Here is a 14,415-nt window from a genome sequence, read left to right as displayed (position 1 = left end):
TTTCTCCCTTCTTGCTCATCTGTACACTCCCCCCAGTGAAATTAGCCAGAACTACTTGTAGTTCTGAACTTACTGTGCTGTGTTAGGACTTTGAGCCTTCACATGTCTGTTTCCCTTTGCCTAGCAGGGGGGGTCCAAACTTTTGGCACCTCTGGGCCATACTGGAAGGAGTTGTCTTGGGCCACACATTGATATTTACAGGTTGGCATGGCTGGTGTAGCTCAGTGGATTGAGCGTGGGCCTGTGAACCAAAGAATCACGGTTCGATTCCCAGTCAGAGCACATGCCTGGGTTGCAGGCCAGTTCCCAGCAGGGAATGTATGAGAGGCAACTGTACATTGATATTTCTCTTCCTCTTCTTCCCTTCCCCTCTAAGGACAACTAAGTAAAATCCTTAAAAAATATATTTACAGATTGGTATCACTCAAGGATAATGTAGGGAAATAAGCCTCTTACCCTAATATTAGAAGTACAAGTTTGTCATTTTTCTGGATGACAGGTTGACCATGTATATCTAAGGACCTTTAAAGATGCGCACATGCACTTGCATGCACACACACAGCCCTTATGCCTTGCATGTTACTACTTGGAATGTATTCTACAAAAATAACTGGACAACTAGGTAGAGTGTATATATAATACTGTTTGCCCCAGCTGGTGCGGCTCAGAGGTTGAGTGCTGGCCCAGGAATCGAAGGGTCGCCACTTAGATTCCCAGTCTAGGGCACATGCCTGGGTTGTGGGCCAGGTCCCCAGTCGGGGGTGTGCAAGAGGCAACCACATATTGATGTTTCTCTCCCCCTTTTTCTCTCCTCCTCTCTAAAAAAATAAAATAAATATAATAATGTTTATCATTGTTTATCTTAAAACAAAAAGTAGTAAATAATCTAAATGTCTAACAATAGCAGATGACTAAGTACTATTTTATTCATGTGATAGAATATTATACCCATTAAATTGATCTAGATTTGTTTGACATAGACATATATTCACGAGACATTGCTAGCTTAAAGTAAGTTATATGATCCATAGTGTGGTTGGATTTTTGTATATACATTTATAAATTTTAGTAAGAAAATGTCAGGATGTGTATCTATAAAGTTATTAACAGTGGTCATTTATGAATATAGGTAATTAAAATGTTTTATACTTACATTTTGTAATCTTCTAAAAGAGCATAACTGTGAGAATGTAATGAGGGGAAACAGAAGCCCTGCCCTAGCATCCTGGTACCCGCTGTGCCTGCCTCTTTCATTGCCCCATTAAACACTAAGTGCATTGAGGGACCACCATGATGAATTGTTCAGCATCATTCTCCCGGTGCCTGGCTCAGAGTAGAAAATACTTGATGAGTAAATTATATCTGTAACAGCTAATAGTTATTGAGTATTTCCTGTATCTTAGGTATTGCTCTAGGCATTTTACATGTTAACTAAATCCTTCTGAGATGGGTACTGTTATCTCCATTTTGCAGGTGAAACAGGCTGTTAAAGTTAGCCTTTTTATGTAAGGCCACAAAGCTATAATTGGCAATATGAGGATTCAAACCAATGCAGCCTGGCTTGCACTTAGAAACATAAGATGGCATCATGGTTCTGAGTTAGATTGTATCTCTGATTGAGAATAGTTGGATTAGATTCCATGTCAAGGATTCTTGCTGCACAGTTAGGCATCTTTTGAATCATGGTCTGAATAAAAAGGCAGAGTTTGACACCTACAAATCTGAACCAAATACTAGGGAAGTAATCTTTATTTCTCTGGCATTAAATAAAATCTAATTTGAGTTATCCTTTAACTCTTTTTAAAAATTTCTTACTGTTATATTTTCCATCACCATTTAACCCCTTTATGCCTCCCTTCCCCCTATAATCACCACACTGTTGTCCATGACCATTCTTTAACTGTTCTTTTCACCACTTGCCTTTCTCAGTAAGATTGTGTATGACAGTGTCATCAAATTTCATTTTTAAAACCTACCAATCTTCATTTTTACCTTATCTTCCTTTTTTAAAGATTTTATTTCTTTTCAGAGAGAGGACAGGGGAGGGAAAGACATCATTTGTTTGCCTCTTGTTCACCCCCAAATGAGGACCCTGCCCACAACCCAGACATGTGCCCTGACAGGGAATTGAACCAATGACCTTTTGGTTCACAGGCCAGCACTCAATCCACTGAGCCAGGGCTGTTGTTTTTTTTTTAGTCAGAATTTCTATACCCTGTATTTTTGTTATCTGCAACTACCCTGTTTAGTTCACTAGCCACATGTGGCTCTTTAAGTTAAAATTAAGTAGAATGGGCAAAAGATTTAAACAGTGCTTCTCCAAAGAAGTTGTGGGGCTGGTTGATAAGCACAGAAAGAGATGTCAACATCCTTAGCCGTTGGGGAGACGTAAGGTGAAACCACAATGCCCTAACCCTGCACACCTTGTAGAATGGCTAAAATAGAAAACACTGACAACCTCAAGGCCAGAAGAAGATGTAGAATCAATCTTATCTCTCATTTATTGCTTGTGGGAATGTGAAATGGTACAGACGCTTTGGTAAACAGTTCAGCAATTTCTTATAAAGATATGTTTACTCTACAGCCAAGCAGTCACACTCCTGGGCATTTACCCTAGAGAAATGAAAATTATGCACACACACAAAAACTATGCACTAATATTCAAAAACTGGAAACTACATAAATATTTTTTACTGGGTGAATGACCAAACAAACTGTGATATATCCATATAATGGAATACTAGTCAGCAGTAAAAAAGGAGTGAACCATTGATACATGAAGTAAAGAGAATGACTCAAAATCATTATGTTATGTAAATGAGAGAAGCCAATTTCAAAAGCTTATATATGTATAATTCCATACGTAAAACATTCTTGAAATGACAAGATTACAATGATGTAGAACAAATCAGGGACCCCAAAGGATTGGGATTGGAGTGACTGCATGACTACAAAAGGATAGTCTGAGGGGTTTTATGCGAGGCAGTGGATTGTGGTGGTAGTAGGTACTATAAAAGGAAGGGAGAAAGGATAGAAAAGAAGGAGTGAGTGCATGTAAAGGTAGTGAAGTCCAAATAAGATTTGTAGCTCATTCAATAATAACAATATCAATTTCCTGGTTTTGATTATGGTACTATGGTAATGTAGGTGAAACCCAGGTCACGGTACACAGGAACTCTTTGTATACCATTTTTGCAACTTCTTTCTGATTCTAAAATAATTTCAAAATTAAAAAATTTTAATTAAATAAAACTAAAATTTAATTCTTCAGCTAAAGTATTCACTTTTTTAAAAGCTTGCTTTATTTATTTATTTATTTTTAGAGAAGGGAAAGGAAGAGGAAAGAAAAGGAAACATCAGGGTGAAAGAGAAACATCAATCAGTTGCCTCTTGTACATGCCCTGATGGGGAATCGAAGTGGTGACCTTTCGCTTTGCTGGACAGTGTCCAGCCAACTGAGCCATGCTGGTCAGGACCACACCTTAAAGTTCTTAGTAGTATCATGTGGCTACTATCAGCCATATTAGTTCTGTCAGATAGAACTATTTCCATCAACACAGAAAAGTTTTATTGGGCAGCAGTGGTCAAAAGGCATGTCTGACTTCAGCCAGTGTTTTCCTTGATTATATCAAATTCTAATATTACATGATTACAATCTTGTATTTTCCATCATGTTATATTACCAACCAGTTGTTTTAATTATATTCAAACCTAGATAAATACTTCTCTTTAATTTCTCAAGTTTTACAGAAATAAAATAGTTTCATGTCAATTTAGGAATTTATCTGATGTGTTTTAATAGGTATCTAAATACTTAAATTTTCCAACACTTGTGTATTTTGCCCCAAGATCAGTTTTATCACCTGTGTATTCCACTCGTGTTAGGATATTGCCCTAATATCTCTCACACACTTATTGCAATATTTTTTCCTGACAGTATGCTTTGTGTTTTTCTTTTCTTCTTATCCTTACCCAAAAGCGCTTTCAAAACCTTGGATTTCTGAAAAGGTGAATATTTTTTCACATTTGCTGCTATTTCTTCCCTCTTGTAGATGTGCATCTTTTGAAACGGTAATTCCTTTCATTGCCATGTTCTAGTCTTTTGTTCCATAGCATTATTCTCTTTGGCGTCTTTGTATTTTCACTTAAGAATCCTTAGGTACTTCCTTTACTGTGGAACTTCCTTCTGTTTCACCTTCATCCATCCTGCATGATGTCTAATTTTATGGTTTTACATGAGCCATCTGAGGTTGGAATACAAGTAGAGGATGAGATATACACAACAAAGATCCATTCACATAGCAACACAGTTAAGACACTGATTTATTGCCATTGTAACCAAATTCTAATAGGATTTTTCTTAAAACTTGACAGTTCAAAAATTCATCTGGAAGACTATCAAAGAATACTGGAGTGTAAAAAATAAACATAATTAGGGATATGAGGAACAAAGCCAGATAATAAAGCTTAATAAGGCAACAGTAATCACAATTGTGTAGGGCTGGCACAAAAACAGAATAATCATTGGATCCAAAAGCCAGGAAATATACTCTGACCAGTATAAGAATTTAACAAAAGAAAGGGTTCTTCATGAATTAATTGCATTAATTATATCTGTATTTACTAAGTGTCTAATGCCTAAATGAGCAATAGACAACTTACCAAAGAAAAAGAATAAGCAAAAACAGTTTTCTAGGATTGAAGAAATAAAAAGGAAAACAACAAAGTTCTGTTTCTCATTAGTAAATGTGTAAAAGTTTTATTGTTGAAACACAAGTGCTATTGGTCTGTAGCCATACCACCCTGATCTCTGATCTCAGAAGCTAAGCAGGGTAGGGCCTGGTTAGTACTTGGATGGGAAACACTAGGGCTGTTGATGGTGTATTGACATGTATTGGCGCTATTGATCTCCTTTACTGCTGTCATCATCTCCTTCCTATCATTGCCTTATTGCATCATTCTTAACATAATAGTGTCACACATTCTGTCATTCAGCAAATCATGTTGGCTCTATGTTTGAAATATATACAGCATCTAAACTCCTCCACTGTTACTCTCCTAGCCCAAGCACCTTAGCCTCTTTGCCTAATTTATTGTAATAGCCCCCTTCCCCCTGCTTCTCATGTTGCTCCTCTACCGTCTCCTCTGAATACTACAGCCAAAATTACCAATTTAAAATGTAAATCTGATTACATCATCCCAACTGAGTAGTTATCAGTTGTTTCCAAGCTCATGCACAATAAAGCCAAATTCATCATAGTAGTCTACAGACCCTGCATGATTTAGATTCCTGCCTTTCCTTTCTGGCATCATCTCCCACACTGCTTCTCACCCCTCTTGCTTTTTCTGCTCCAGTCACTTTAGCTTCCTGTCATTCTTTTAGTAAATCAAGCATGCTTCCACCTCAGGGCCTTTGCACTTATGGTTAACCTGTCTGAAATGATTTAACCCAAACATACCCCCTCAGCTTATTCCCTCTCTTCTTTTAGGTCTCTATTAATGAGTTAGTGAAATTTTTCCTGAACTGCCCTTTGTAACATAGCATCTTCCCTTCCTTTCTAAACCCTTGCTGTGCTTCCTTTTTCTCCATAGCACACATTAGCATCTAAGTTATATGTTAATTTACATGTTGTTTTTCTTTTCCAACTAGATTGTCAGCTCTATAAGGCCAGGGACTTTATTTTATTCACTGCTGTATCCCTAGCATTTAGCAAATGCCTGACATGTAGTAGACACTCAGTATTTATTATAGATTGAGAAAATACATTGATTGAGCCTTTTTCAGAAAGCCATGATTTAGAAGCCTTTTTTTAAAGAGAGCAATTAAATAAATTTTATACACTTGATGGTGAGAGAGAGAGATCTCTGCCTATGGCAGGGTTTGAGAGTCTGGGATCAAGAACAGTAATGAAGATTGTTGTTTTTTTTTTTCTTTCTTTAGATAGTAAGAAAAGAGAGGATGATGGGAGAATAATTTCTAAGTGTAGAGGGAGTTGTAGATCAAGAACAAGTATTTGTGTTGTCAAACAAGTACTTTGGTGGAAGTATTTGTTATTTCATGTAAAGTGGCAAGGAAAGTGGGGTAAGAAATACCAAGCTGGAGGCAGTTGTAAAAAAGTAGAATTGAAGTAATATTTCTATAGGGAGTAAGGAGTGTAGAGTGTGATAAAACAAAGGCATGAATCAAAGATCAGCAGTCAGTGATATGGCAAGGAATGAGGCTTGGTAATTAACTGCATAGGGGATGCAAAGAAGAGGGAATAAATGGTTCTTTAAGTATTAAGAAATCATATTTTCTTTTCATTATTTTTTTTCTTTTTATAGGTTTCTTCTCATTCTCAAAAAAATGGATCATTTAAACCTTTGGAGGACTCAGTTAACACAAATCTTCTATACTACCAACTAAGATTTATGACAATAAATTTCTGTCATAGAATTGCTGAAGAACTAAAAGAAGATATTTTTAATAAAACTCTTATAGTATCATGATATTACTAGTAAAACTAAAAAGCACAATTATTAAATTATTAGACTTGCTACTATAGGCACACATGTGCAACAGCTACTGATCCTAACAGTTACCAAACCTCAAATTTAGATGATTTCTGTTTGTGGAAAAGATTATATTTACAGGAAACCACTGAATATTGTCAAACATATTTTCAGCTGACTGTCATTTAGGAGGATTTACTTGAAACAAGTTCCAGAAAATTCCAAGTTGTCCCACCACTAAGCAGATTTGATATTATGGCAGCAACTTACAGACTTGTGGTTAGTACTGTGAACCACTACAACAGTGTGGTGATAGACCGGCGTTTTGAGCAAGCTATTCATTATTGCACTGGAACCTGCCACACCTTTGCACATGGAGTTGACTGCATTGTGATACATCATAGCGTTTGCGCAGATCTCTTACACATCCCTGTGTCTCAGTTCAAAGATGCAGATCTGGACTCCATGTTTCTATCTCATGAAAATGGGTTTTCATCAGCTGAAAGTGACTATCCCCACCAGGCCCTCACAGGCATACCCAGGGTCAGGAAAGGATCTACATTTCAGAATACCTGTAACTTAAAGGATATTGCAGGAGAAGCAATCAGTTTTGCTAGTGGGAAAATAAAAGAATTTTCCCTTGAAAAACTCAAAAACTCTAACCATGCAGCTTACAGAAAGGGAAGGAAAGTTAAGTCTGACTCATTTAATAGGAGGTCAGTTGATTTTGACTTGCTCTGTGGCCATTACAACAGTGATGGGAACTCCTCATCCTTTGGTTTACTCCGGAGTTCCTCAGTTGAGGAAAAATCTTTGTCCCATAGAAATTCACTCGATGTGAACCTGACTTCCATGTTTCTTCACAACTTCTCTGAAGAAGACCTGGTTACTCAGATTTTGGAAAAACATAAAATAGATAATTTTTCTTCTGGAACAGACATAAAGATGTGCTTGGACATATTGCTGAAGTGCTCGGAGGATTTGAAAAAATGCACAGACATTATAAAACAGTGTATAAAGAAAAAGTCAGGGAGTAGCACCAATGAAGGAAATGGTAATGATGCAGTTTCTAGCTCTGAAACTGTCTATATGAATGTAATGACCAGGTTAGCGTCCTATCTGAAAAAGCTACCACTCGAATTCATGCAGTCTGGGAATAATGAGGCTATAGATTTAACAGAATATGTTAATATGCCCAGTTTACAGCTGACTCCTTTCTCCCCAATATTTGGCACTGAGCAGCCCCCTAAATATGAAGATGTTGTCCAGCTTTCAGCCCCTGACCCTGGACATTTTCAAACTATAGAATTGCAAGATGACAAGCGTCATTCCAGGAAAATAGACACTGTAAAATCCATTCCAAATAACTCTACAAATTCTACATATAACTTAAATGATCCCAGAACTCTAAAAGATGTCCAGCTTCAATCACAGTCATCAACCAGGAACACTTTAGGAAATGTTTCTTCTGGTGATTTAATGGAAACCCTTTATATTGAAGAGGAATTAGATGGAAAGAAAGCATTAGATAAAGGACAAAGGACTGAGAATGGACCCAGTCAGGAGTTGTTAAAGGTAAATGAAGATAGAGCAGAATTTTCACATCATGGTACTCATCTTAAAAAATGCCCTGCCTCAGTGCAAAATGAAATGGGTAAAATATTTGAGAAACCAGTTGTTGATATACCCAAGGAAGATCTTAAGTCAAAAGTTCCTAAAGTGGAAGAGGAAGACCACAGAGATTTTATGAATTCTAACAGTAAGGAGGAGATAGATAAATTGTTAATGGATTTGGAATCTTTTTCACAGAAAATGGAGACCTCTCTAAGAGAGCCACTTGCCAAAGTTAAAAGCTCTGACTCTCTAAGTAGTCATAGACAGTTGACTGATCAGGTCCCTGTAGATCTTGAGCCTAAATCTAAAGCCTCTTCACCCACAGAAAAAGTCTCACCTTCCTGTCTAACAAAGATCATTGAAACCAATGGACACAAAATTGAGGAAGAGGATCGAGCCCTCTTACTACGGATTTTAGAAAGCATTGAGGACTTTGCTCAAGAACTAGTTGAATGCAAATCAGGCAGAGGGAGCCTATCACAAGAAAAGGAAATGATGCAAATTCTACAGGAAACCTTGACATCATCTTCCCAAGCCAATTTATCAGTCTGTAGAAGTCCTGTTGGTGATAAAGCCAAAGATACTACTTCAGTGGTTTTGATTCAGCAGTCTCCAGAGGTGATCAAGGTAAGACCCAACAGCCGTAAGTCCTGGAAGTCTCCAAAAAATGTTTTAATGTTTGTAAAATTTATAAAGAAAACCTTTTTGTTATCCATTCTATGTTCTTCTAAATTTCCTGTCCTGTTCTAGGTATGGTCTCACTCAGTTCAGTAAAAAAAAACTGAAAAGCAAAGACTTTAGAGTCAAACAGGCCAGTTTTAACTGTGCCCCCCCCAACACCCTTCATCATCTTCATAGATCTGCGTGACCAAAGGAAAGTTATTTGCCTTAATACCCTCATTTACATAATGGAAATAATAAGGATCAAGATAACGTGAAGTGCAGCCAAGGGCCAAGGTACCTTACACAGTGGGCATTTAATATTAGTAGTCCCCAATCAAACAGTAGACCAGTCATTACTACATGCCTATATGCAGACTATAAGGTGCAGTGTGGAGGTACAAAAGAAAGAAGACATTCTTGAAGAACTTAAACTCTAATTGGGAAACAAAACTAACATACAGGAGACAGTACATGAATATGTATGCACTTATCTGAAAATATTGTTAGTGCAATAGGTCTTCAAAGATGGTAAAGATTAGAGTATATGAGATTTGCTTCTTTGTGCAAATGGGAGTATCAATCTAGAGTCATAGGATAGAAGTATCTTCAAAAGGTTTTGAATCTACCCTGCTACAGAAAGCGCTGCTTTTGAATAATCCCAGAAACATCCCATTTGTGTTTGTCTTAGCATAACAGGATACTTTTTGTTCATTTTTGTTATGTCCAGCATGGGTTAGCTGGAAACTCTGCTCCCCGTCACTCAGAGACCCAGGCTGATGGATGCACCATGTTCCTAGAGCTGCCCTATGGCCTTACCTGGAAAATGTGGCTTATGAGTTCACTGAGGAAGGGGAGGAAAGAGACAGTGCTTTTAACCACTTTGCCCTGCATATAACATACTTTCCTTCTGCTCACATTCCAGTGATTTTGGTCTAATGGCTAAGAAACATTGGGAAGCACATAGACCATTGGTGTGTGGGGTATTCATACCATGTGAATAAACCATACATGTCAGTATGTGAATTCAGACATAAAGCCAAATTAACAACTTGTAATATAATGATATGAATTATTTAGTGTTATGTACATTTGTACAAAAATATAAAGGAATACATGGATACCCCACACACCAATGTTCAGGACAAAGATTAATCCCCGGGGGAAGGAAAAGCAATTGAACTAAGGGTACACAGGGGCCTCAGTAGTATTAATGAAGTTCTCTTTCATAATCTGGTAGATTATAAGTATTTCATTCTATTTTTATGCCTTTTTGTATATCTTAAACATTAAGTTTTTAAAAATTTGGGTATTAGAGGTAGCATATATGTGGCCATGTTAAAAAATATATATATATATATACATTTTAGCATTCTCATTAATGTGGTTTTTTTTTTTAATTTTTATTTATCTATCTTTAGAGGGGAAGGAGAGAGGGAGAGAAACATCAATGTATGGTTGCCTCTAGTGCATCCCCTGCAGGGAACTGGCCTGCAGGGAACCTGCCTGCAACCCAGGCATGTGCCCTGACTGGGAATCGAACCACGATCCTCTGGTTCACAGGCCCAATGTGGTTTTTTTCATAAAAGACATTTTTTATTTTCCCCAATAACTATTGATTTGGATATTTTGAGTGTGTCAGTTATCTCCTGTGTGGTATAACATTGATTGTTCTCAGTTAATGTCTTGATTTGATCGCTATCAACTTCAACTGGTCTACCTGACCATGGAGCATCATCCAGCAAGAAATCTCCAGCATGAAACGTCACAAGCCACTTTTGACACATTTGTTTAATCAGTCACAGCACCTTCTCCATATACTGCACAAATCTTTTTTTGCATTTCAGTTGTGTTTTTACCTTTTTTGAAATAATGCATAATATGCCAAAAACGTTGAGTATTCTATCTTCAGTATTAAAATGGCTACACAGAAATTCACCAAATTTTATGTTTTTTTTTAAAGCACACTGCTATGACAGCTGTCACAGTACAGTGTAACAAAATTGTTTCAAGTGAAGTTAAAGACAACTAAGTGCTACTAGAGCCATTGTATGGAAAAAAGCAAATGAGCTTTTTGGCCCACCCAATGTATTGTGATCAGATGAATAATTTTTATCTCTTATTTGTTTTGTAGCTATTGTTCTGTACCTGTTCTTAATTGTCAGTGACACTAAGGTTTAAAACAGTACTTATTTAAGGTTATTAGATGATGATTTGAGTCTAAATATGGTCAGATGTTCACTGAGTATTTCTGTGAAATCTCTGTATGAGTCTCCTTAATTATTGATTGACAAATGGTAATGTCTTTAACTTGAGTCAGTGATGGGGGAGAAACTGTGGAAATTAATTACAAAAATTAGGAAAAGTTTTTTTATGTACATAGGCATTACTGATATGCTTAATATTTTTTAAAGAAGAGAAAATACCTATATAGCAACCCAAAATAATCATGACAAAAGTTAACAGTTCTTGTGAGCTAAGGAGACAGAATTCTTCTAAAAGAGATGGGCTGTAGAAAGTAGGAAATGTGAACATGAAGCCAAGAATAAGTCTTGTGTAGCACCTTTCCTATGCCTGGCTGCCAGCTCATGAGCAAGTCCTCTGACCGCCCCCCCCCCCAATCTAAATACAGCTCCCTAAAAGTGTCACAGTGGACTCTCAATGAGCTTCCCAGTTTTTAAACAAGTATGGACTGAAATCACAATTTTATTTTAAAAGACTCTCCTATTAGCCCTTTAAATAAGTTCCCATATCATAGAACAGTAAACAATTTGATGAGATTTCCTCTTGGTAAAAGTGGGGAAAGTAATTCATGAAAAACTAATTTAAAGAGACAAATAATATAAAAATGTAAAATTCAGGAATGTACTTAATGTGAGAAAACAAAACTGTCCTTCCATGACTTAAAGTTATCTCTACTTTTTTTAAAAAGTCTTTTCTTATAAAATATTTTAAACCAGGAGTTGGCAAACATTTTCCATACAGGGCCAGGTAGTAAATATTTCAGGCTATGTGGGTCACAGAATCTCTGTCAACACAGTCTTCTTTTATTCCTCAGTTGATTTTTAGAGAGTGAGAGACATAAACATCAATTTGTTGTCCACTTATTTAGATATTTATTGGTTGATTCTTGTGCCCTGACCAGGAATCAAACCTGCAACCTTGTTGTATTGGATCAACACTCCAACCAACTGAGCTACCCTGCCAGGCTGTAGTTCATAGTCTTCCTTATTCTTCCCTTCCTCCTCCTCCTCCTCCTCCTTGGACCCTTCCCTTTCCCCTTTCCTCCTCCCCCTCCTCCTTTCTTCTTCTTCATTTTTAACAATCCTTGAATAGCGTAAAACCATTCCTAGCTGCAAGCCTGACAAAAATAGGCAGTGGAACGTATTTGGCCTACAAACTATAGTTTGTCAACCTCTGTTTTAAGCAAATAGAAAAGTATGAATGATAGAGCACTCTTATTACCCCCCACTTAGCTTTGTCTAATCTTGATTTTGACATATTTACATCAGATCTTTGCTTTACTTAATATTTTCATTATCATCTTTTCAAAAATTTATCTCAGATATAGTTGAAGTCCCTAGGGCTCTCTCTCCTAGTATCTACTCCCCTTTTCAGAATTAATCACTGCCCTAAAGTTGATGTTTAACTCCTCCTGAAAGTTTATTTTTTATCCTCGGCTTATTAATTTTAAAGAAGGCAGAGAGAGAGAAATAACTATACAAGAGAGAAACATCAATTGGTTGCCTGTTGTATGCACCCTAACGAGGGACCCAACTGCAACCTAGGCATGTGCCCTGACCAGGAATCAAACCCTGTGACCTTTTGGTTATAGGATGACACTTCAGCCATCTGAGTCACACAAGCCAGGACTCCTTCTGAAAGTTTTCAGAAGTATTGTTTGCCATGTTTTTATACTTATATAGAGAGAGTGAACGGAAAGTGATAGGAAATAAAATCAGAGAGCTGGTTGGGGTCAACTTATGAATGGCCTTGTGTACTATACAAAAGAGTTCTAGGGAAGTAGTGATTTAACAAAGGTTTTTTAAGGCAAGGAGTCTCAGTATGATTTTTTTCTTTAGAATAATAAATTTTAAATTAAGGCCTTTTTAAAGCCTTTTGAACTATAAAAATTTTGCCAATCGTTCAAAACATTTCAGTTAAAAAATTTATGTAATGCGGGACATAGGAAGTGCTTGCACATGATGATTATCCCTGAGAAGATTGTCAGTAATATTTTCCTGTTTTAAAATAGCTTCACAAGTATGAGCAGTATGTGTTATATACATATTTGTTGTCCAGAAGTACAATGCAAACTTGTATTGGGAGAGGGGGTCAAGTAGAAAATACTAGGAGGATATTGAAAGGTTGGTAAAGAGGATATTGGTTTAGATCAGAGGTCAGCGTCCTGTGACCCATGGACCAAATCTGACCTGCTGCCTGTGTTTATAAATACAGCTAATGTTTGAACAACACTGTAAGTTGAACTGTGTGAGCTCATTTATGTGCAGATATTTTCAATAAATATATTGGAAAATTTTTTTGAGATCTGAGACAATTTGAAAAAATTCGTGGATGAACTGTGTAGCTTAGGAATATTGAAAAATTAAGAAAAAGGTATGTTGTGAATGCATAAAGTATATGTTGCTACTAGCCTATTTTATCATTTACTACCATATACACAAATCTATCATAAAAGTTAAAATTTATCAAAATTTGTGCAGACACAGACTGTACATGGTACCATTCACAGTCAAGAACATGTAAGCAAACTTAAAGATGCAGTATTATTACTGCATAAAATTAACTGTATTACATGCCATGATACTGTAATGATTTTGTAAACACCTCCTGTTATTGCAGTGAGCTCAAGTGTTACAAGTATCCGATTAAAATGCCTGTGGCATTAATCATCTCCACGTGAGCAGTTCATCTCCAGTAAATAGGTATCACAGTAAAGAAATGATCTCTTGTAGTTCTTGTATTTTTCCATATTTAGTACAATACTGTTAACCTTGAATAATGCCATGGGACTCATATGAAGTTCCTCTAATGATGCTGGAAGTGCTTCCAAGAAACAGAGAAAAGTCATAACATTACAAGAAAAGTTGAGTTACTTGATATGTAGTATAGATTGAGGTCTGCAGCTGTGGTCCCCCCACCATTTCAAGATAAACAAATCTAGCATTAAGGACCATTGTGGAAAAATAAAAAGAATTCATGAAATTGTTGCTGCAGCCACGCCGGCAGGCACAAAAATCTTACACTTTTTGAGAAATACCTTTTTAAACTGAATTTACATATTGAATACAGTTGCAGGTTTGCTATGAGAAAGTCATGCCCGTAGACTCTGTTACGATTAGAGAAAAATTGAAGTCATTTTATGGCAAAGCAAAAGGAGGGTAAAAGATCTAAAGCTGGAGAATTTAATGCCAGCAAAGGATAGTTTCGTAATTTTAGAAAGCAGTTTGGCTTAAAAATGTCAAGATAACAGGAGAAGCAGCTTCGGCCAACCAAGAGGCAACAGACAAGTTCCCAGGTGCCATTAAGGAACTCATTGAAGAGAAAGGATATCTGCCTGAACAGGTTTTAATGCAGACAAAAATTGCCCTATTCTGAGGGGGGAAAATGCCACACAGGACATTTATC

At 36.8% G+C, this 14,415-nt stretch overlaps 1 protein-coding gene across 1 annotated transcript in view; it reads left to right on the top strand.

Moving 5' to 3' along the window:
• Positions 1–14,415, top strand: part of PPP2R3A (protein phosphatase 2 regulatory subunit B''alpha) — a 163,097-nt gene that overhangs the window by 34,786 nt on the left and 113,896 nt on the right. Inside the window, exon 3 of the mRNA XM_037143845.2 lies at positions 6,325–8,733. Within this exon, the coding sequence (XP_036999740.2) occupies positions 6,748–8,733 (1,986 nt within the window). The 5' untranslated portion in view covers positions 6,325–6,747. The remainder of the gene's footprint in view (positions 1–6,324; positions 8,734–14,415) is intronic.

The sequence above is a fragment of the Artibeus jamaicensis genome, unplaced genomic scaffold, assembly GCF_021234435.1.
Source record: "Artibeus jamaicensis isolate MK-2021 breed Jamaican fruit bat unplaced genomic scaffold, CSHL_Jam_final contig_519, whole genome shotgun sequence".
Lineage (NCBI taxonomy): Eukaryota > Metazoa > Chordata > Mammalia > Chiroptera > Phyllostomidae > Artibeus > Artibeus jamaicensis.
This window is presented reverse-complemented; position numbering and strand designations above follow the sequence as displayed.